The sequence below is a fragment of the Pteropus medius genome, unplaced genomic scaffold (assembly GCF_902729225.1).
Source record: "Pteropus medius unplaced genomic scaffold, Ma_sr-lr_union100, whole genome shotgun sequence".
Lineage (NCBI taxonomy): Eukaryota > Metazoa > Chordata > Mammalia > Chiroptera > Pteropodidae > Pteropus > Pteropus medius.
In genome coordinates, this window is record NW_024344378.1 from 4,220,770 (window position 1) to 4,244,191 (window position 23,422).

The 23,422-nt window shown below is 53.0% G+C and overlaps 1 protein-coding gene across 2 annotated transcripts; it reads left to right on the forward strand.

Annotated features, from left to right (window-relative positions):
- The first annotated feature begins 896 nt into the window (after positions 1-896).
- On the forward strand, positions 897-17,614 carry GATA3 (GATA binding protein 3). 2 transcript variants are annotated; one of them, XM_039871043.1, is made up of 5 exons: positions 897-1,240; positions 3,466-4,002; positions 9,155-9,300; positions 13,575-13,700; positions 17,560-17,614. In XM_039871043.1, the coding sequence occupies exons 1-5, from the start codon at positions 1,000-1,002 to the stop codon at positions 17,578-17,580; spliced, it is 1,071 nt and encodes a 356-aa protein (XP_039726977.1). In that variant the 5' UTR covers positions 897-999; the 3' UTR covers positions 17,581-17,614. The 2 variants fall into 2 exon arrangements, with proteins under 2 accessions (XP_039726977.1, XP_039726978.1); XM_039871044.1 differs by having other exon boundaries at positions 9,158-9,300.
- The last annotated feature ends 5,808 nt before the right edge of the window (positions 17,615-23,422 follow it).

Genomic DNA, 23,422 nt, shown 5'->3' on the forward strand with positions numbered 1-23,422 from the left:
TAGAACCTCCTTAAGTTGCGTCGCGCCACAGCTGTCTGCGAACACTGAGCTGCCTGGCGCCGTCTTGATACTTTCAGAAAGAATGCATTCCCTGTAAAAAAAAAAATACTGAGAGGAGGGAGAGAGAAAAGAGAGAGACCGAGAGAGCGCGAGCCAGAAGAGCCACGCAATCCGACCGGGCAGTTTCTGCTCCTCAGGTCACACGCCTCCTTCTCCTCTCTGCTCCTCGCTGCCCAGGTTGGTACCAACGACTCTTTTCTTTTTTAAGTTTGGTTTCCCCTCCCTCTGCCTTTTGGAGAACTTTAAACACCTTTAAAACTCAACCCTCCTCTTCTGGAGAGTTTCTGGAGGCTGGAAGGAAGGTCCGGGACCGGCGTCCCCGGAGGGAGGGAGCTGTCGTCCGAGCTGGAAGGGCGCAGGCAGTGCCGGGTTCCCGGGACACCGGGTTGCGGGGACGTCCTTGGGAGTCGGTCCCTGCCCGGCAGCGTCCCGGTTTTCCGTGCTCCGCAGGAGGCGCGGGCGCCTGCGCGCGCGTGTGCGTGTCCGGGTGCGCGGGCGCGGGCGGGCGGTGCGACTTCCTAAACCCAGGTGCCAAAGTGCTCAGGAGCTCATCCAGGTCTCCCCTTCCCTCCTTCGCAGGTGACCCGAGGAGAGGGACTCAGCCTCGGCGCCGCGACAGAGGAGCCTCGCTTGCAGAATTCCAGCCGTCCTCGCTCCCCCCACCCCCTTTACAGCTTGGTCCCCCTTTATCCTTCCGTACCTGTTTTCTTGGAATTTCTTGTTTCTTCTTCTCTTTTGCGAAACTACCTTTCGAAGGCTTTTGAAATCCTTGCTCATCTGCTTCCTCCCACCCTCCCCCATTCCCCCCACTGATGACGACCCGCTCTATCGGCGCACCACCGAGCCCGCAGCCCCACGCCCCTGACCGCCCAGCCCACCGCCCTCCCTCTCACGCGCGGGTTCCGGGCCCGGCGAGAGGGCGCGAGCGCAGCCGGGGCCATGGAGGTGACGGCGGACCAGCCGCGCTGGGTGAGCCACCACCACCCCGCGGTGCTCAACGGGCAGCACCCGGACGCGCACCACCCGGGCCTCGGCCACTCCTACATGGACCCCGCGCAGTACCCGCTGCCTGAGGAGGTGGATGTACTTTTTAACATCGACGGGCAAGGCAACCACGTCCCGTCCTACTACGGAAACTCGGTGAGGGCCACGGTGCAGCGGTACCCTCCGACCCACCACGGTGAGTCCGGGGCGGCAGGGAAGGGCGAGGGGTGGGGAGACCCGGCCTGAGCCCCCAGTTAGTGCTTCACTTCAAAACTATCGGGGCCCGGAAATGGGCGAGGGAGTCTTCTCGATTGTCAAGAGTGTGTTTTTAACAACCGTCGCAGAGGCGCCTCTCCGCGGCTGGTGGCCCTGGGGCCTGGCGCTCACCTGGCGGGCGCTGGGCTGCAACCCTCTGTCCCCGCGCGGCTGCGACTCCCTCCGAGGGCCCAGGCGCCGCGGGCCGAGGCTCTGCCTCTGCGGCCAGGGCTCCCCGGCCCCGCAGCGGCGCCGGCCCGGCCCGGCCCGACCCGGCCCGGCCAGTCCAGGGCTCGGTTCCTGCAAAAGGCCTCGCTCCCGCGGTTTCCCCTTAGTTCCTTCTCGGGGGCTACGGCCAGCGAGCCTGCTTCTGCCACACTTTTCCAGGAAGGCCCGAGAGACGTCTCTATTCACACCCCTGATTTTGCCCTCTCCCCAGAGCTGGTGCACTTGCTGTGTAGGCAGGCCTGCTGCTGCTTGGCCCCCAGGAATGGCATTCTAGTGCTCGAAGGCGTTTGGGTGGCAAGACCCATGTCCTAAGGTTAAGACACAGGCGGTTTCCTCCGTTCCCGGCTGCACAGAATTTTCCTGCTTTCGGGTCACCTCACTCTCTCCTCTCGGCCTGCGCGACTTTGGAGCCGCCCGGCTCCCAAAGGAAGCCGAGAGTCCGCCAGGGCTCCTTGTTTTGGAGGGGCCATTCCAGTGGCCTGTCTTTCCTTTCTCTTCCACCTTGAAAAGTTGGGGAGAATTCGGAAACATTCCAAGAAGCCCAGCCCCGTGCAGTTAGGAGCAAAAGCTCTAAGGCTCCCCAGCTGTGTGTGTGCTCCTGAGGAAGAAGAAATAGCAACAGAGTTTCAGGCAGAGAAAACGTGAGGCTCCCTCAGTGCCCCCACCACCTGAGGTCTGCCCCAGTCCCTCTACTTGGCGCGGATGACAGAGTCCCTCCGGCAGCAGGCAGCAGGCAGCAGGCGTCCTCTGCCCTGCTGTCACCGGGTTCGAACAATTGTTTCTGTGGCTGGGGCGCCCTTTGCGCTGGTTTTGTGCAGATCGGCAGTTAAGTGGAAACGGGGTGGATGCAGACCTAATATTATTTACTATACTACTTCCTGCATAATATGAATCTTGACCCTCGGTGTTCACAGAGCTCTCCTTCCCCTTCACTCTCCTCCCCTTCCTCCCTCTTAAGATTTTAGTTTCAGTATTGTTCTTAATGGTTAAACACACCGGCAAATGCTGAGGCAGGTACTGGATTAAAAGATCAATAAGTGTGTGGATTTGAACTTGCAGTTTAAATCGACCCCTCTCAGGGTGCGTGGACTCCCTGGTCTGGGGTTCGGCTGCCTTTAACCCGTGTGTGAGTGGGACAGACACACCAACTGGAGTTTCGTGTCTCGGGCTCAGGTGAAAATTCACATGTCGCACTGGCAGAATCACAGCTTTGAGGGCCCGTGGGGCTTATTTTATTTTCTTCTGTAGGATTTGGGAGGGTGGCAGGGCCGTCCCAGGGTGCGTCCGGCCCTGTAAACTTTCTCCCACAGTCTGAGCGATTAAAATTTCCCTGCAAATCCCATGTCAGGCCTTGCCAATTATGAGCCAGCACGAAGTAGGGTTACTCTACCCCTCCAAAGCGCCCCCCCAACCCCCCCGCCCTTCTTGCCCTGGGCTTGGGAGGCTGGTGTCTCTGGTGGTGGCTCTTCCTGGCATTGCTCATGGGCGGCCAGGCTCAGCCCTTCAGGCCTCACCATTCACAGCAGGGCCTCTTATCAGGCTGGCTGGGATTAGGTGTGGGGCGGGGGTCGTGGGGCCATTGAAGGGTACCAATAAATCAAGTCAGGTTCTGGAGGGGGACCTCAGGGGATGTGACTTAGAAAGTGTATCTGGAGAGGCCAATGAGCCACCCCATGGCAGCACCTCCTGGGTGCCAGACACAGGCCCTTCGTTCTGCGGGCTCGGATGGGACATTCGTGTGGGAGACGGGGGTGAAGTGTGTGCGGGACAAGGTGCTCGCGACCCCGCCTGGATTAGAGGGAGCGGGCCTGCACCCAGGTCCCCCTGCTTTGGCATTTTCCTGACAGAGAGGCCGGGGTGGGAGGGAGACCGCCCAGGGGGGTCGGAGGGCCGCGGGCTGCTCTCACCCTCCTTTCTCTCTGCCGCCCCTCGCCGCAGGGAGCCAGGTGTGCCGCCCGCCTCTGCTGCACGGGTCCCTGCCCTGGCTGGACGGCGGCAAAGCCCTGGGCAGCCACCACACCGCCTCGCCTTGGAACCTCAGCCCCTTCTCCAAGACGTCCATCCACCACGGCTCCCCGGGGCCGCTCTCCGTCTACCCGCCGGCCTCGTCCTCCTCCCTGTCGGCCGGCCACTCCAGCCCGCACCTCTTCACCTTCCCGCCCACCCCGCCGAAGGACGTCTCCCCGGACCCGTCGCTGTCCACGCCGGGCTCGGCCGGCTCCGGCCGGCAGGACGAGAAGGAGTGCATCAAGTACCAGGTGCCGCTGGCCGACAGCATGAAGCTGGAGTCCACGCACTCGAGGGCCAGCATGACCACCTTGGGCGGGGCGGCGGCCTCCGCCCACCACCCCATCACCACCTACCCGCCCTACGTCCCGGAATACAGCTCCGGACTCTTCCCCCCCAGCAGCCTGCTGGGGGGCTCCCCCACCGGCTTCGGGTGCAAGTCCAGGCCCAAGGCGAGATCCAGCACAGGTAGGCGCCTGCGCGCCCCGGGGGCCGTCTCCCCTCCCCCTCCGCCTTGGCCTCCATCCCCGCCGGCTGGCCCCGCGGGGACCTGGGCGCTCGGTGCTCCGGGCCTCCCTGAGATGTGATTTCAGATGCGGGAAAGCATGGGCTGTGTCCCCTCTCGTTCCAGTGGCATCTAATTTAACCCCCCAAAGAGCCGGGGGAGGAAAGAGAAAACACAAACACAGACCCTCTCCCTCCCGCCCGCTGGGCCTTCTGGGCTCTGCCAGGAACCTTTAGTCAGTTTCCAAGCCCAAACGGAAGGCGAGGGAATAACTCTTTCGTGTTTAACGCTAAACCGAAACCTCCTGGAACCTAAACAACACAGGTCCCTACCCTGACCCTGCCCGGCCTCCCAGTCGGGCTGACTGTGCCTCCCGCCCAGCTGAGCCGGGGTCATGCAGTCAGTAGAGGACAGCCCCTCAGACAGCCGTGTGCACAGAGCGTGGGTCTGTGTTTTCTGTGGGCGACATGGCCCTGGCGAAAGCAGTCCACGTGGTCTCTGCGTGGCAAAGGGGGCTGGGGGCTGTGACCTCAGGGAGAGCGAGGTGGGCTCTGCCCTGGGAAGCAGCCGCCTGAAAAGCAAAAGTCACCGGGGCCGGTTACCTGCAGCATCGTCTAGTGCTGACAGCCCAGGTAGAGGCAGGAAGGCATCTTAGGACATATTTCTCGATTGATCTGAAGCCAGAGGAGGTAGGAAGGGCTGCAAAAGCTCCCCAGGTGTGCGTGTCTGTTTCCCCTGCTCATCCTCCCTGAAGATGAAGAAAGCACACCCTGGCTGACAGCGCGGGTTTTTCTCTTGGTGTAGACGCTTGCATGAAAAGACAAACAAACAAACAAACAAACAAACAAAAACCCACACAAAATACTCTTGCTTTAAAAAACGAAATGCTCCACCACGAATTTTCTTTCTAACCGAAGCAGTAGAATCAGAGAATTCGAGGTTCTCTGAGATGAAGTTGACTTATGTTTTTAGAGATGATTTTGTGAAGATTGATTGCTGTGTCTCCTTGGGTGGTGGGGAGGGTGTCCCTTTGACGGGGGGGGGGTGACTGTCTCATTCATTCCGTCCCTTGCCCGTGCCCTCCCTGTAGAAGTGGCACAAATCACTTGTCTTTTATGGACGAGATGAGCAGTCTCGAGACAGAGCTGGCAAAACCCCGCTTGAAAAATCTTCGTGCAAGAGCTCTGGGAGGCCAGCGACCATGAGATCAGTTTTCAGGAGGGGTTTTTTCCAGGGTGACATTCACTCTGACTGCCTGGGCAGGACTGTCTCTATTTAGTTGATATGTTTTAGCTAATCCAATTATTTTCAGACTGCTGCACGCGACAGTTGCATTGTTTATCCCACGCCAGGAACTTTAATAGAGCCCGGATGCGGTTAGGCTGACAGAAAAACTCAGCCTTGCATGTTCAGTGCATGAAAGTCGGCAGCAGGAGAGGGAGGTAGGCTCGCTGCTGCAGGCAGAGAGCGAGCAGAGAGAGGGAGAGCGGGCCAGCCGGGGCCCCGGCTGTCTGGTTCAGATGGAGTGGGTGGGGGCAGACTTGAGCGTGGGGCGGAGGGTTGGAGAGACGTAGGGGTGCAACTTCCCACAGAAAATTGGGATTAGTCCAGGCTTGGGGCTGATGGCAAAGAGAGCAATTCTGTGTGTGCATTTGGAGAGTAGTGATGGCATTTTTTTTTTTTTTTAAAGTTTTCATTTTTGGTAGGGCTAAAAGTTTTAGGGGGAGATGGTGGTATCTGAGGCTGGTGCGGTGGTTTGTGTGGGGGGAGGGGCCAGAGTGACTTTTCCAAAAGCCTCTGGTTTGGGTTTCTCTGCCCTGATTTCCGTGGTCGATTTCTCCCCCTCAGCCCCTCACGCCTTCGGCCTCTGGTTCAGTTTTTTCTTTCTGTCATCTCTTTCCTTAAGACTCTGCACATCTGGGGGGTTGTGGAGAGATCTGTGGTTTCTCCAAACCAGAACCAAGAGCACCTCTCTACCTATTTTATTTTATTTTTGGTGGGGGCAGAGGAGAGGAAACGATTTAATTTCGGCTTTTTACTTCCTCCTCTGATTCCTTTCTCACAGTCAAAAAGCCCAAGGCCAGCACACCTGGGCTTCGAGGGGGCTGGGGCTTCTGGGAGTGTGGGAGCGGCGAGGGGAAGTTTCAAGACCCCTTCCGTGCACGGAGGGTGGAAGTGGTGGGAATTCTTGAGGAGGGGATTCTCTCGGTTTTAGCGGTTGCCTTGGTTTTTTTTTTTTAAACCTGTTCTTTGCAAAACGTACTTGCCGAAGAGGAGAGAGAGGATTCGAGAGAGGAGAGGGCTGTCGCATTTTGGAGAAACGGTTGAAGCTGTGGTTAGGGCACCTATTGCTTTTGTAAAGCCAGCGGGCCGTCTGTCGGAGCTGGGATGTATTTTTGCAAACAAAAGACAAAGCCTTTTTGCAAAGGGTCAGGTCTCAGGGCTCCCCACCCGGCTCCCCACCCACCTCCCGTGGGCATCTCTCTCCACCTTCCTCTTTACAACCTCCCGCCCTGCCCTCTGCCCCTTCCATCCAGCCCAGTTTCAGGATTTCAGTCAGAGGCGAAGGGGTGTTTGAAAACGGCTGTTGAATGTCAAGAGGCCTCCCAGCTTTGTGGTTCTTGTCACCTAAGAGAGAGAGGTGTCTGTCTGAGCAGCTCACACCAGGCAGTGAGCGAGGAGAGGGGAGGAAAGCAGGAGACAGTCAGGGCCTCCATTAGGAAAATCGTTTGTTTACTGAAGTGACAGACTAGAGGCCACAAGGAGAAAAGAGAGAAAAAAAAAAAAGAAAAAGAAAGAGAGGAAAACCCACACGAGGCGATCGCAAACTCACAAAGTGAATCAGGACAGAAAATTGCTCTACTGCGCAGAACCCTGCCGAAGAGGCGACCGTTGCTAGCTTTTAAGGTCCCTCCGAAAAGGAAGCTGTCATCCTCCCCGCTGTCTGACAAAGGAAAGGAAATTAGACTAAGTGTGTCAGGCTGGGAGGTCCCCCAGCCCAGGTGCCTGGGAGCAGGGCCTCCGGCCCCGAGCAGCTGGCACTGGAGGCAGCGTGGGACCAGAGGGACCTCACACCAGCTCCGCCCGCGCCCAAGGAGGAAGGGGACATAATGGCTGGGAACTTGAGGGGTCCCCCTCTTGACGGGGTGGGGAGTGGGCAGCCCCAGCCAAGACAGGCCAGCATCCCCACCCCCAGAAGGGGCTGACCCAGCGGCCACTTGGGGCACGCAGCCCGCCAAGCCGGCCCGTCTCCTGCCTCCAGCGGCCTTGGCACCTCTTCACCCACACACCACCCCGTCCCCCCCGCCCCACGCCTCCCCCGCATGCACCGGCCACAGCCCGCAGGCTTGGACCCCAGAGAAAGGTGTCTAGATGCAGTTCAGTCCAAAGCCTTTTTTGAGAACCCACAGATGCCGCTGGTCCCCTGGAAAGTGCCCCTGGCATGCTCATGCCCGGGCCATGTTTTTGTAGATACTCTCAGGGGTTCTTGGAAGGCGCCGTGTAGACCCTGGGTTAAGAACCTCTTTTGAATTTGGAGGGAAAAAAAATCTTAACTCCCTTAATTTTTTTTTTTTTTTTTGAAAAAAGGAAGTGGGCAGAAACTACTCAGCACTGGCACGGACTCCGGTGTGGAAGGGGCACAGCCCTCTTCCATTTGCAAAAGTCTTTTTCCTTTCCCAGTTCGTCCCTGGAGAGAAGCATAGGCTCACAGGTGTCAGCCCCCCAGTTCCCGTATCCTGGGCCTGGGGGTCTCCAAAGACAGGACAGGCCCGACTCAGGTCAGACTTGCCTGTGGGTGTCGAGGTTCCCCAGCACCCCGATTCTCCTTCCTGATAGTTTTGGGGTAATTGAGTTTCTTTTTCTTTTTTTTTTTAAAAAAAAAAATCAAAACAACCTTTTTCCCCTACCATCCTCCAAAGCCTCCCTCTCAGCATCCCAAAGAGAGCAAAACCCTGCCCTCGGGGCTGGCCTCCCCTGGAGGGTTCAGGCTAGTGGGGCCACTGGCTCCTGCAGAGATCTGGGGCCAGCGGGGGACTGGAACAGGGGATCCCTGGGATGTCCTGTCTGGAGCAGCCAGGCAGGGAGACTAGGCCCCAACAGTGGAGCAGATACACCCAGAAACCACCCTCCCCCTGCAGAAGACGAAAAGCCATCAGTGTCCTTACAGGGTGTTTTGAGGGTCTGACTCATTGTCTCACCCCTGGAGTGAATGCTGCGGGAACCTGGCCTGGCCAGTTTTTTTGCTTATTTTGTTTGTTTGTTTTTTTGGAAAAAGAGCAACTGTAGGCAGGCCTTGGTTAACGAGCCGAGCCGACCAGGAGCTCCCACCCCCTTTTCCTAACTGGCCTGGTCTCCTGATCCTTCTGCCCCCAACCCCGCCCCCCACCAACCCCATCTCCAGTTCCCTTGCCTAAAGATGTCACTTCAGTCCCTGTCACAGTGGTTGGGAAGCTATGGAAAGCCTTGGCCTTTTCCAGAGAGAAAAAGGAGGATGGGGAGGAATGAACTTTGCTGGGTCTTCATCTATTACTTGCCGGCCAGGGACATTTACAGTTTTATTGGAAATAAAATCTCAAGCCCTCACCGCTAAAATCAATCAGCCGATCGATCAATCTATGCATCTTCTGACTATCTGTTGATCTGTCTCGCCATTGATTCATCTTTCCTTTCTCCCCATCCCAACCTTCGTTATTTAATCGATCCGTATAGACAGGCGGAGGGATGAGAACGGGTCACCTTCGTTTTCCTTGGAGGAAACCGGATGTCTTGCTTTCGCCGGGGTCTGGGGCTCAGAGTTTTCGGGGGGTGGGGGGAACTGTGAGAAGTGGCAGTTTGCCCTTCTCTCGGGTGTGGGGCAGGCCCAGAGCATGCCTCTGCTGCGGTGTATTCATGGGCCACGTCACCGTGTGTGCGGGAGAGGCCCTGGGCGGGCCACCGGGAAACCCCCGTCCAGCCTGGGAGCCACCTTCCAGGGAGGTGGGGGTGGGGAAGCCCCCCGAAAAACGGGAAAGAAAAGAAAGAAGGTCTCTGACTGTCATTCCCGCATTCCAGCGCGGCCAGCGTCTCGGCTGGACCTCCCTTCCCTAAGTGACTTACGTGTGGTCTTGTTTCTAGAAGGCAGGGAGTGTGTGAACTGCGGGGCCACCTCCACCCCACTGTGGCGACGAGATGGCACCGGCCACTACCTGTGCAACGCCTGCGGGCTCTACCACAAGATGAACGGGCAGAACCGACCCCTGATTAAGCCCAAGCGGAGACTGGTGAGTCGTCGGGGGGACGCACCCGTCCAAGCGCACCGTGTGGCCTTGTCCGTTTCCGTCTTTCAGGCGACAGCTTTCTGCGGGAAATTGGCAGAAAAAATTGACAGCGCAAAATCATGTCAGCTTGCTTGGGAGAGCTTTTTTCTCCCTCCCCACCTTAAAAAAAAATTAGATCGACCGAAAAAGCTTTCTTTCCCCTCCCTCCCACGTTTCTTCAGTTAGTTCTCAAATATCTTCGGGGTGCCGGCCTCCTGGTCCTCACATCTGAAATGCGTCCCCTAACAGAAGGACTTCTTTTAACGGCCCAGGGGCACTGATCTAAGATGCACTGGTAGTCACTGCTGGACAGAAAGCGCGCGGGGGGACTGTCCCAGGCACCCCCCCAGAACGTAGAAGAGGGGTCCTGGGTGGGGATCACAGCCTCAGTGCTGGAGGAACCTCGTGTGCCAGTGATTTCAGATCGGTGGGGCCAGTTAGCTGGGAGAGAGCAGGTCCTCCAGGGGCACAAGCCCGAGCCCTCGAACTCGTGGAGTTTTTCATCTCAGTAGCTGAGGAACGTCCACAGATAATTCCTGTGGGGAAAATTGTGTGACTCCTGGCTGGCCTCTTGGGTCACCTGCCATCCGTTTGGTCTTAGCTCGTCTTTGAACTGCTATCGCTAGAGTGATGGCTTTTCTCCCCACCTTTTTTTTTTTCCCCTTTGTTAAACTTCTCGACCTGTAAGAATGCTCGGGAAAACTTGGCACAGTCCAACACGGATGAGGAAAACTAGCAGGAGAGGTTCCTTTGTCAGCTTGTCCTTGGAAGCTCAGGCCAGCTCGGATAGCAAGTGGAGGTAACAGACAAGTAAAAGCAGAGTGGCAGATGATCACCCTAACCACAGGCAAGAGATCAAAATGCCTTTTGCGGCGATGACATTCTCTGTGTAGAGAGGAGAGGAGGGGGTTTCCCCATGCAGATTACTGGATGAAGATGCATCCATCCGATTCTCGAGGGCGGGGCGGGGGGAATCCACATCTTTTCTACTCTTCATAAAGAATTATTTGTCTTGCCCATCAGTTTTACTGCAACTCGACACCTTCAACATCCTCTTCAGCAGAAGGAAAAACTTTCTAGGGATGGAAGTACCCACGTGACTAATTTTTGGCAATCCTCAGTCTCTAGACTTTATTCTTTCTGATCTTTGCCCCTTTCTGCAACTTTCTCAACCTCCCCGTCCCCATGTGCTTTGGTGTTTTTTTTCCTTTTTTTCCTTTCTCTCATGTGCAAAGCTAACTTCCTAGGAAAAAGCTGCCGGATATCTGAGCTCTGGAGATAACTCATAAACAACAACTCAGCTTCCCAATCTAAACATCAAGATGTTTGAACGTATCAGAACAAGACGTGTTTGAGAGAGAAAAAAAAAAGTCTGGAGGTGTTAGCACAGAATGAATATGATTACATCACAAAAGAATGTTCTGAATCACTGAGAGCCTGGCCTTTTTTAGTTTTTGGTTTTTTTTTTTTTAGTTTTTTTTTTAAAAAAAGGAAGAAAGAAGGAAAAGAAAAGGGAAGAAAAAACGAACAACAAAAACCTCGTTAAAAATAAGTCATGGCACGGCCATAATTGAGCTTTTTTTTTTTTTAAAGGTAATAGTCAAGACAGAAAAAGAGGAAGTCAAGTCTCAGACTGTGTGCTGATTGATGAACAAGGGTGCATTTGCCATTTTCTTGGGGTTTCTTCTATCTGGGCGGATGGCATAGGAAGCTCTACTGGCATTTTATATGATTTTGTCTTCATTCACCTTTCATAAGAAGTCTCTAGACTCTGAGTAATACTCACTCTGAATTCTAGAGTTCATTGGCTGTCACATTGGAAGCTGTCTTTTCTGTCTTACTCATCTGTTCTGGGTGGTTTCGCGTTTTCGTTCCATGGAATTCGTGTGCTTCAACGAGATACTCGGAGCACACACATCTAGGGTTTTTTTCCCTTTTTCGCCCTTAGGTGCATTTGACTTCTGAGTACCCAGAACCTTCCTTTTTCTTCTGTCACATATTTCCTGCCCCTTCCTTCCAGCTCTGTCTCTCCAGTCGGCTAGTTTCGTTTTGCACGTTCGTGGACGCACCGAGGACCTCCGGGCCCATCCCCACGTAGCTGGCCCCTCTGTCAGATGCTTATCTTAACACTGCGTAAACTCTGCGTGGGTAATAGGAAGAATGACCGAAAGGAACAACCGTGGCATTTTTCCCTCCAGTGTCACCAGGGTTCTCACAGGTGTCTAACAACCAGCTGAGTGGCCTGGTACTTTATTCCTGCTTGGGAGCCAAACGCCGTGGCTCGGAGACGTGCTCTGAGCCTGCTCATGTGTCTCTTATATTGTCAATGCACGGCAGAGGGGGACCCTCATCCTTTGGAGCTCTCCTTGTACCCATTGGCCCAACGTGCTGTGTCCTAGGCTTTCCAAGTTGTGAGGCTGAGAGATACGGTGCCTGAAAAGACAGAGAGAGAAAAAAGGTACAGGACGATGACTATAATCGCATGAGAGCGTGATTGTCAGGATCCTTAAGCACCGATGATGTAACATGTTATTTTCTTCCCACGAGTACAGTCTTAATTCATCACGTTTCGTAGAGGCAGGTGGGGTTAGAGGCAGCGCTTTGGGGCCGGGGAGAATTATTTTCAAAACGGACAGTCAAACAGTAGAACCTTCTCGATGAAGAGAGAGAAGGGCAGTTTTTTTTTAATTTGCGGTGCCTTAGAACGCAGAAAATAAAGAATTACTACCAAAAAAAAAAAAAGGTTCTACTTTTTAAACTCATAGGAAGGACGAGCAAGTCTGTGGGACAATTTAGTGGCTTTGAAAGGAAGGCAGTCAGTCTGGTTCATTCAGATTTGCCACCAGGGTTGCCATACCTGGCAGCGTCCGGTCTTGGGCCCAACTTTTTGACGGATAAAAAAAATATGGATGGAAACGTGGAGAGTGATCTCCGCCGTGTCTGTTCCATGCTTTTGTGACCGCGCTGGAATTGTCTCGATGGCCCGTAAAGCCCAGCCGGACGCGTTCTCCTCCACATTACACCTTTGGTAATGTGTCTCGTTCAGGAGCAGGAAAAATTTCGTAGTGAAAAATTTCTTTTTATGTGGTGCAGGGGCTGAGGAATTGAGAGATGGATGTTAGAAGTGACCTAATTCCATTTTCTTTCAAAAGTTTCTCAGTTTGATTTCTTTTTTTTTTTTAAAGGCAGAGACAGAGAGAATAGCGCCCTTATAAATGTAAAAGCGAAAGGCACATTTCCCTCTTAGAGGCGAAGGCAGTGGCACAGTCCAATAATTAAATTCAAGTCGAGGGTGACATTTGACCTGCAGCCATTCTGCTCTGTGCACGGCAAATAGGAAATACCTAATTTCCAGAAGGGGGAATGAGATGAGAGGGGGAGGAGGGGCCGTGTCCTCGTCGAAAACCCCGATTCCTTCTGCTTTACAGTCTGTCTCGTTAACGAAAAGCCGCACCAAGAGAATAGAGATGACCGTCACCGTGAGTGACAGAGTCTGAAAGTGCCCGTAGTGACCAAGTCCGAAAGCGTGGGCGGCGTGACGTTCGCGCTGCTGCAGATACGCCGGGGTCTCGTTTGCTTCTGATGTCCCGCTTCGGTGCCTTCCCAGTCAAGCGCGCCACACGCGTGCACACCTCTGCCACACGCGTGCACCCCTCCGCACTCTGCCAGCGCCCCGTTCTCTTTACACGCCGGCCTTCCTTTCCTCTTGGGGCGGCTGGGCGCTTTGGGTGCCTGGGCTTGCTCCCCCTTTGCTGTTGGTAATCGCGATGGCCAGGAGCCTCGTGTAGACGTCGTATCTCGGCCGTTGAACTCGAGGAGGGGGACCTCTTGGGCCTGGCGGATGATGCTGTTGAAAGCGCGGTACTAGTCTGGTTAATTCGACATTGCCGCCCATAGAAAGGAAACATCTGGGCACTTTGGGGCATGGGGATAGGGAGAAAATGAACTCAGAGAGGTGGCTTCGGCTTTCGGATCGTCCCGAATTCCCCACGGGAGCACAGCAGGCTAAACTCTGACCACCGGGCCGCAGGCCGGCACGCCCCTCCGCCAGTGGATCGGCTGTAATTTCTTCTCGAGGCTGCTCCTGGGGATCTTTCTTACTTTCATGTGGGCCACTTGCTAGTTTTGATTTCATTGATAATTTCTTTTTTTTTAAAGTCTGTCTCTGTAGTTCTGAAAACACATTTAACATTTGTTTTGCTTTCACCCCCACCTTCTCCCCTCTCCCCACTCCTCAGTCAGCAGCAAGGAGAGCAGGGACATCCTGTGCAAACTGTCAAACCACCACTACGACCCTCTGGAGAAGGAATGCCAATGGTGACCCCGTCTGCAACGCCTGCGGGCTCTACTACAAGCTGCACAATGTAAGTGTCTCGGGGACCAGCCACTCCGGTCTCCCTCGCCGATGATGCTGGGTCCCCAGGATGCCCCTTTCCAGGTCCCCGTTCTCGATTTGTATCATCCTCCTTTGGGCCACACGTAACGGGACTCGGGTAGTCGATGCCGCCAGACCCAGGGTAGGAAACTGCTTCCTACAGCGTAGCCTTGCGGAGCGTGACGCGTTCACAAACAGGCCACCCAGGTCCCTCAGTAGGCACAGAAAACAGCGGACAGCGTGTGCGATGCAGCAGTCCAGCGCGGGCGGTGGGCCAGGGAAAGGAATCTTCCCCTTGGAAAACAGGAAAAGTCACCAGTTATATTTTGATGTTTCCTTGTGGTTTATGCTGAGGTCAAAAAAAAGGGCGAAGAGGGAGCAAGGGTGAAAGGGGCCCAGAATCGTGGTGCACGGCACACGCGCTCTGAAGGCCGGGCGATGGAGGTTCAGTCCCTGAATCTGCGCTGTGAATTTTAAATGGGTTCTCCGTGTAGAAGACACGAGGTGACATGTCCAAGAGGTGTCATCTGCTGCCTCTGTCCTCCCAATAAACAGAGACTGAGGAGAGGTGAGGGGCGCAGCCCATGAGCTCGCCACGCCCGGGCAGAGAGACACAGATTTCTCCTTCCATGTCACATCAGCAGGGTGGTCATTGCCAGTCAGCCACCGCGGGTCGGCTCTGCTCTTTCTGACCTTTTAACTTGGGGTCCTCCCGTGTGGCAGCGTCTTTACCTTAAAACTTTTCCCCCCAAACAACTCTGGTTGGCAGACCTAATGAGGCTAGTCCCAAAGAAAGAACTGCAACCACTTCCTCTCTCTCTCTCTCTCTCTCTCTCTCTGGCAAAGAGTCTGGAGCTGAACGGGGAAAAGGCAGAGCTTTTTGCCTGTGGCCAGTCTGCATCCATCACCTCATCTCACCCATGACTACTTGGGAACTGGGGAGGAAGCGTTTCTGGTTAAATTTTTTGAGTCACAGGAGGACTTCTGAGGGTGACCCCAGCACGCCAGTCCTTTTTTGCCTTTTGGGGATAAGTTGCTTTGATTCTCAGGGATGACCCTGTGAAACTCACCTACCAGCCTTCGGTGTCACCCCTTCTTGACACGGTGCCCGAGCAGTGCCAGCTCTGATGGAACCAGGGTCTTCGCACAGTCGGCTGGCTGTCCGTCCCCTGCCCCTGACCAGTCCTCAGCGATGCAACCCAAACCCCGTTTTCACGGGGGAATTTACTTGCTCCCTGCGGTGGGGGATAAGCAGATTTGTGATTGAAATCTGCCAGATTTGGGGCATTACAGTTTATGAGCCACCAGTCATCGGCATAGCCTATAAAATTATTTTGGGGTAGTCATTTATGGTTTTCAAAGAACTTTCACATTACTTGATTACACTGGACCCTCAAATAGTCCCAGGATGTAGACGGGGCAGAACTTATTTTTATTTCCAGTTTACTTGAAAAAATTATGACTCAGAGAAGCAAGTAAACTCGTGGCTGATGAAGTGGAGACGCAGGACCGAGTTCAGGGGGCTTTCCTGGGAGGCGTCAGGACGAAGGGGATGGGAACGCTTTCTCCTGTTAGCATGTACCCAGTTCAGTTCAGAGCAAGGAATCGTGCAGGTCTATGTATTTCTCTTCTCCTTCCACAGAAGTATAGGAATTATGGGAAATTCACCAGCTGTAAATTTCTTTGACTACTTAATCATCGTGAGAAATGATCTCGATTGTGTCTAATGTAAATATATATATGTATATATATACACAAGTATTGTAAAAAAAGTGTATGTGTGTGTGTGTGTGTGTGTGTGTGGTGTGTGTGTGTGTATATATATGTGTATATATATATATTTATTTATTTGTTATTTCTGGAGAATAGGAATTTCTCATCAAATCGGAGTCAAGGAACCCTCTTCACTGCTCACTCCCAGCCCGGTCTCATAGCTCCTGAGTTCGTGGCTGGGCTGCAGTGGGAGAGAGAAGCTCGCTTGTCAAGAGTCCTTTTACTGTCTTCTCTTGTTTTGGAAGAATTTATGAAAGGAGGTGATTGATGTGTGTGATATAGGTGCGTTTAACAATAAGAGATGATAATCTATTAATGTTCTCATCGCGTTGTATTTCGCCCTGCTCATGGAGATACCCGGATGTGTGTGTGTGCCATAAGTTAGTTCCTTTCTGCTTATCTAGGTGTTTAGATAACTACACGTCTCTCAGTATCAGTGTATCTAGGCGGTGTTGGGACTAGTTATCTGGGTTTGTGTGGCTATCTGTGTAACTAGATATTATATTTAGATAGCTGCCTGTGTGTATCTAGATATCCGGGTAAAGAGCTGTGTGTCTAGACATTATCTGGGGGAGATTTGATGTGACGGTAGATTCCTATCACCTCTGCTGGCTGCACCTTCATCTCGATCATAACTTTGAAGAAGGAACCCTGAGATGTTCTGTTGGCATGGACCTTTTGGCTCCCCTGCCTTCATGTTGCCTTCCTGGTGCCATGTTGCCTTCCTGGTGCCAGGCCTCACCTCCCCTGTGAGGTTCTGTGTCCCCTCCACGGTCACCTCTCCCATCTCAGCCCCAGGAAGCTGTGTGTTTGCTGCCCCCAGGAGCCTTGTCAGCACCCCGTCCCTCTTGATCACCTGCATCCTCCCTTCTTCACTGTTTGCCCGCGTTTGGAGCAGACAGGTAGATCGTGGAGGAGGAGGGCGTTTCTCCCCTATGGAGTCAGAAATGACCGAAGCCGGGCGTCTGCTCCTTGGGCTGTTTTGGCACCCTTCCTGGACATGTGGCCAGATGCGTGCTTTGCTCGTGGGCAGATGTCTGCTATTGCGGTTCGCCCGTTTGTGACTCCCTGTGGAGCACGGTCTCTGTGGCGTGGTCTCTGTGGCTGTGTGATGTTCCCTCTCTTGGTTCCCACCCCACGTCCCGGAGCAAAGCTATTTAAAAATAAACAAAACCAGTGAGTCTCCTCGGAATGTTGCTTCTGTCCCTTCAGTTCATTCCTGGTCTGTGAATATTCGAGTGAGAGGACTTCCGTGCTGGCACAGTACTGTGCACCCCCTAAGTGCTTATTAAATACTTCTCGCTTGGTTGTTTAGCTCTTCCTCTGGTTAGAAGAAGCGAGTGGTCAGAACTGGGTAGAGATGACAGCTTTCAGTCATCACAGTTGCTGTGACATGGGCAAGAGAGGGCCTTTTGGAAAGATGTGTATTAAAATACGACCCCAGAATGTACACCTTTCTGGGGAAGATTTGCCAGCACCTTCGACTGCGAACAGGCCAGGTAGGAGAGAGGCACCCGAATGCCTCTCCGAAGAGGGGGGTGCAGTCCTCGTTGCCCTGACGCCCCGATGTGGATTTCAGACGGGTAGACAGACTATCGTTTCTCCCCTGAAGATGCCTAGATTGCCGCTTCCATTCTCATGAAACGTGCTGATAAGGAAACCCTCGCTAAGTAAGACCAGGTCTTAGATTTTAGTTGCCTGAAGTTCTGTCATTTAGAAATGCAGTCATACCAGGTAGATCTCTAGAATATGTGTCCTTGAGGATGCCCAGTTCCTGAGGCAAGTTGCCCCCCAAAATGACCCATGCGGATAAACGTAACGAATAGCCTCTGCTTGGAACAGCTCACCTGTGGCCTCTGGGTTCTGAAGCTGGTAGAGGCTGACGGAACTCCATCGCAGACCTAGCCTGCGGGACTCTGGGTCCCGGGGAAAGGGGGGCAGGAAGGGGCCCCCCGAAAGCAGATCCCTGAGCCGGGGCCTCCAGAGGAAAGCCCGGTGGGGGTGCGAAAACCTGCAGCATTTCAGAGCTGGCAAAAAAAGTAAAAAAAAAAAAAAAAAAATCGATGTTTGTTTAGATTAACAGACCTCGACGATGAAGAAAGAAGGCATCCAGACCAGAACCGAAAATGTTCAGCAAATCCAACAAAAAGGCAAACAGCAGCACGACCACGCTTCACTTTGGAGGATCTCCCCAAGGGCTGCCTTCAACCTCCCCGCTGCTCTTCCAGACACACGGCCTCGCCGCCACATTCGCCTCAGCCACCACATGCTGACCGACGCCGACGACGCCGATGCACCGCCAAGGCCGTTGCCCAGCCTGTCTCTCGACTTCACCACCTGTCGGCGAGCATGGTCGCCATGGTTACGCCGCCGCTTCCACGCCACAGGTTTCAGGCGCAGACGCTGGCCCGCCCCTTGTGTGTATTTTGCAGGAGCTGCATCATGAAGTCGAGAACCGACGACGCTCAGAAAGTTTTTTTTTTTTTTTTTTTTTTTTGAGGCAGAAAGCAGAATGATGTTTGGTTACTGGCTACCAGGAGCTCACTGTGCTGTTCGCGCCTCAATCACTGAATTCTGATCCCATTTGTGAATAAGCTTTCATTCAGATTCATCCATATTCCCTATTTAACAGGGTCCTCCTCTAGTGCTGGCCAGAAAAAAAAAAATGCGGACCGTTGCATATAACTTATATTGTAAGACATACTGTATATTCGAAGACGACTTTATCGCATCTGGCGGGTAGCTGTAAGGAAGGCGTGCAGGACGCCAAGAGTTTTAAGGAATATGGGGGAAATAAGGTATGGGAATTAAGAAGGAACTAGGTCTGGTATCCACACGGACACACTGCCAGTTTTGTTGCCTTTTACTGGCCACAAGTGTTTGATGCATTAAAAAAAAAAAAAAAAGAAGAAAGAAAAAAAAAGAAAAAAAAAATGTCGTAGGCGAATCATTCGTTCAGAGCTGTGGGCCCCCCCCGGCCTGGAAAATTCTCTCAGTTCCGGGCAGTGGCGTCTTAACACCCATGTCGCTGTCGAGGGTTCCAGAGACCCTTCGCCCGGGCCCACACGCTGCGTGAACAAGTCCCTGTAATTGTTGTTTGTATGTATAATTCAAAGCACCAAAATAAGAAAAGATGTAGATTTATTTCATCATACTATACAGACTGAATCGTTGTACAAATTTATTTACTGCTAGTGTTAAGATCGGCTTTTCTCGTTTTGTTTTTTTGTTTTCATAGTTTCCTTCTCTCTCAAATCTCAGTTGAGTAAAGAAGACGAGACGACCTTCAGTTGATCTAAGGCGGTTGTGCCCCAGAGGGCTTCTTTTGCATCTTGTTTCTTGATGATATTTATTAAGTAGCTTCTTAAGGGTGCAGCAGCATCTGGCGTTGACCTCGCCCTCCCCCCGCCCCCNGCTCATGGGAGAAAAAGGAGTTTCAAAAGCAGCAACCGCTGGGAGGTAGTGCAGACCCCGAGCTGGCCGCATGTAGCCCTTTTGGGACGCCATGCATCCTCCGAGCTGCCCGTGCAGCCCGGAGGGGTTTGCTCTGGGGCTGGGGTAACGCCTGCGGTCCCCCGGGGGGGCTGTGGTTGCCTCCTCCTTGGGCATCTCCAGCAGACGGTCTTCTCGAAGGAGCATCGGGATGATGCCCCACTGCGAGACCCGAAGGGGCCGAGCTGGCTCTTGAGTCCGTTTCCGCTCTGCTTTGCCGCCGTCGACCACCACCAGCACGGAGGGTTTGCTGGGATGTCCGCGAACTGTGAGATCACCGCTTTGTAACCTATGCTGTACAGTTTCCTTCGCCTCTGTTGACGGAACGTGTAACTATGGCGCACATTTTAAAACCTCTGTTAATCACCTCTCTGCTTTCTTAGCAAATATTTTAAACCTAAAGCTAAATGTCGAAATAAAGTAGAGAATCACTGAGATGCACACGGAGATCTTGCCGGCTCCTGATTAACGGCCCGCGATTCGAGCGTCGTGGTCGCTGACCTCCGAGGCACCAGAGGAAAGCGTCCTCTTACCATCCTCTTAAACTTGGGAAATTTTTATTGTATGGTTCCAGCATCTCGGGATTTGCCACCCCTCTTCTTCATGAGCAGATCTGAGTTAATTAATGCCCTTTCACCTTAAGGAACAGGGAGTTCAAATTCTTGACATTCTTGGGGTGGGGAGAAGGGGGCACGTAAAAAAAATCCCCAACCCGGTACTCTAGCTACATTTTGTTTTAGGTACTTTGATGATGATAATGGCGTAGTTGATCCTATTCCTTCTTCAGAGAATTGTCTTTTTTTTTTTTTCATTCTGTACATCAACGTTCTAAGATATTTCTAGAAGATGATACAAAAGATTTAAAAATATATATGTATGTATAACAGCAATGGTTCAGTTTCTTCTTTAGAAAGTTGTATGTTTTCATGGTTTTAGTGATTTTATTCTTTTTTTCCCCTTCATTTAAAATAAATATAAGACACACTAGAAGATCGGCACTAGAGAGTTTCATCTAGAAAAACAGAACGAGATTGTAGGTCTAAAATATTGCCCAAGTATCTTTGAGTAGATTGTACCCCTATTTAATTTTCAATGTGTTTGCCTCACTTTTGAAATAGCTAGCTGCATGAACTCATCCATAGATTACGTGAGAAAAACATGTGAAAATCGGGATTATTTCTCTGAAACATTTAAGAAGCCAACCTAATAGAAAAAGTTATGAACTCCTTATATGTCTAACAGGAGGTAAAAGTTTCGAATTTAAACGCTGTTTTTATGTGTTCAACAAATACCTAGTGAATGTCTAGCTGGAAGTCCGTTTAAAGCCACTGTTTGATATTTAAGCAGATCAGGAAATAGAGAAACCGAGACTTCAGTGTCTCATTTTTACTTTTGACATTTACATGTTATTCCCCTCGAGAGAGCTACACAGGCCGCGGCGAGGTTGCCAGTTGAGTCTGTGTGGCTCGGTCGCCAGGCAGCCAGCGGGCCCCCGAAGTGGTGACGCCCAGAGCCTTTCTCCTGACATCAGTGTCAATTGTCTAAACCTTTCTGAGGTTTTAAACTTCTTCGTAAAGCTTGCTCTTCGTCACGGGACTTCATCTGAGCATTCCCGGAGTCTAGAACTCCGGGGAGGAGGGACGAGTGCCTTCTTCCCAGGTCCTGCGGGCCTGACCTGAGTTTAGTAAAACACCTGTTCACAGTTTCAAACGTCCTGGCTCAGTGCCCCCGACTCCCTGCCTCTGGCGCTCTCCTCGCGATGGCAAAGTGTCCCGTGTACGTCGAAAGATTTAGATGCAGCGTCACTCCACGGACCCTTTCGTTCATCCCCCTGTCTCAACCCCAAATCCACCCCGGAATCTAGAACCATTTCCGTGACCTCCTCTGCACAGCAGTCATTATCGACTCCTTTTGTTGATAAATTGCCTTGAATGTTCCCTTAAAAACATTTTTTTAAGTTAAAAATTAAATAAAAGGACAATAGAACACTTTTGAAGACAGAACAGCAACTTTAACCATTTTCCCGAACAGCCAAGTGACACGCCAAGCCCTTTCCTGTGCTTTCAAATTGGAAAGAACTTCTGAAAGGCATTTTTATTTTTGCGTATTCCGTCTTGCTCAGATGATGATCTCAGGACCTGTTTGAGGAGAAGGCACCATGATTCCATTGACCTTTTCTTGCCTGTTTTTTTGGGAACGTCCTTTCTTAGCAGAGGTGTCCTCATACCCTGTCCGAATTTTGACCAGGGTATTTTAAAAGCCGAGAGAGATCATAGTTCATGAGATTTCAGAACTTATGAACTAGTATCCCAGGGAAGGCCCACACGCCTCTGTCCTTAGTACAATCTTAAGGAACACGGATTAACTTATACTTTGTGACTGTCCTTCGAGGACAGGAGTTGGTGTCCCAGTCTGCAGAGTCCTCGCTCTTCCCGAAATGCGTCAGACCCCTCTGGAGCGAGCACGCAGGGCTTGCCTGTCCTGCTGATGTTGGCAGTGCGGCCCACATGCCACTCATCCGCTGTGTGAGGAGATCTGCCTGCATCACTTACAGGCCAGTCTCGGGGGACGGCTGGGGTCCAGTCTGTCTTTTTCCTTGTGTCACCTCTCTGCTTCTCCCTGGAGAAGGGGACCGAAAGAGGAAGTAGACCGGTGTCCCCCCAAGCTGTCCCTGTTAGGGTGTTGCATGTGGCCCTGGGACCTCCGGGCTCTTGGGCCCCTTTGCAGGGGATGTCGGCCCATGAGCCACATTGTTCATGGTGTTTTTATAATCCGCTGTCGTGTCTGTGTGCACGGCTTGGCAGGCTGGCTTTGGAGCGGGGATTTGGAGAGCGAGCCCGCTCCCCCTGCTCCTTCCTGGCTCCCGCCCCCACCCCACAGGTTTTAGGCCCAGCAAAAGGGGTGCAGTATGAAGCAGTCCTCTGCACCACCGGGCCCGGCAGCGGCCCACAGAGGCGCGAACACCTGGAGGTGCAAACACCTGAGAAAGCCACTTTAGGCCAGCTCAGTGCCACCGAGGGATGCCGTGTGACCAAACCGGGCCCCGATGTGGCGCAGTGGTCCCAGTTGGACCCCACTGCAGAAAAATTTGGAGGGTGTCCGCACAGTGCCTAAACTACCACATAGTTGACCAAGAAATCAGCCAATCGGGTTTTTGGGGTTTTTTTTTTTGTTTTCCTTTTGGCCTATGGGAATAAGAAAGTTCTAGAAAACAAAAAAATTTTTTCTGATTATAAAATCAGTTAATATTTACTGACCAAACTTGTGAAGTAGCCCCCTCTTCAGTTATTTTTTTTTAAAGAAGCCCAAGAAATAGGATTTTGGGGGTGCTGTGGACTTGGCCGGGCACAGGCTGGTCTTCGGGAATTCTTCCCTGAGTCTGGTGGCCCTGGAGCGGGGGCTTGGGGCTGGGGGCTTAGGTAGGAGCTCCATTTTTCGAGGGCTATTAAGACCCCGTTTCGTGCGCTGGAAGGGGTCCTTAAGTAACACGGCCCTTGTAAACGAGGGCTACCCTCTCCCTCTCATGGTTAGAGGGGGCCCCGCGCCCCATATGGGGCCTGGCGCTCCCGGCCATCACCAGGACAGCCGTGCTTCTGGAACACAGACACCAGGCAGCTCCGAAGCTGCCACCTGCGTCGGCCGGCCCCACCCACGGTCACTGCTGACTGGGGCCTGACGGTGTCCCTCCGCCGACATCCTATAACACCAGGTCCGTTCTCCCCGAGTTCTCGCCTTTGTGGATGACCGTCCCTGTGGTCGGCCCACAGGGCGACCTGTCTGTTATGAACTTGAGACTTGAGTGCATGAAGCCATCTGTTCTTTGCCTTGTCAGGGCAGAGTCACCAAGCTGCCTCCCTCAGAGAGTTCCAAATCTCACTCTTCTGAGGACCTCAAGAGTCCTGACAACTGCCTGGAGCCCTGGGGACCTCCTAGCAGGATGGGGGACTGGTCATCTGTTCAGCCCAATCCCCGGGAGTCACCTAGACTGGACGGCGACAGGCGTCAGCCCGAGAGAATGAACGGGCTGTTATATGACACATGTAGGCCACCAGCAAAGATCACGACCCGTCGAATCAAGAAGTGACGGCTCCGCTTCCCACCGAGGCGCCCCGCGTGGGAGGCCAGCTGCCCAGCTCTTCAGACGAATTTCTCACTTGGTTCCCAGAAAAGCCCTGTCGAGCGGGAAGATTATTATCCTCGTTTCATGGATAAGAGAACTGTGGAACTGTGGGGCAGAGAGGGCGAGTCATTTGCCCAAAGTCACACAGCGGTGAGAGGTTTTGCTGGGTGGCCCTGAGCAGCTCAGCCTGGCAGCCCCGGGAGTAGCACTGTGCCCGGCATGTGAGACGCACTCCGCACCTTTTGTGGGGTGTACGAAGGATGACGCCCCACTGCTCTGAACGTACACGGGTCTCTTTCTCAGAAGACACAAGTCAAAATCGCTCG

Excerpts from the sequence above, each read along its gene's own strand:
- GATA3 (XM_039871043.1), top strand. The coding sequence starts at position 1,000 with ATGGAGGTGACGGCGGACCAGCCGCGCTGGGTGAGCCACCACCACCCC. Across the intron at positions 4,003-9,154 it reads CAAGGCGAGATCCAGCACAG|AAGGCAGGGAGTGTGTGAAC; the intron begins GTAGGCGCCTGC and ends TCTTGTTTCTAG. Across the intron at positions 13,701-17,559 it reads TCTACTACAAGCTGCACAAT|ATTAACAGACCTCGACGATG; the intron begins GTAAGTGTCTCG and ends ATGTTTGTTTAG.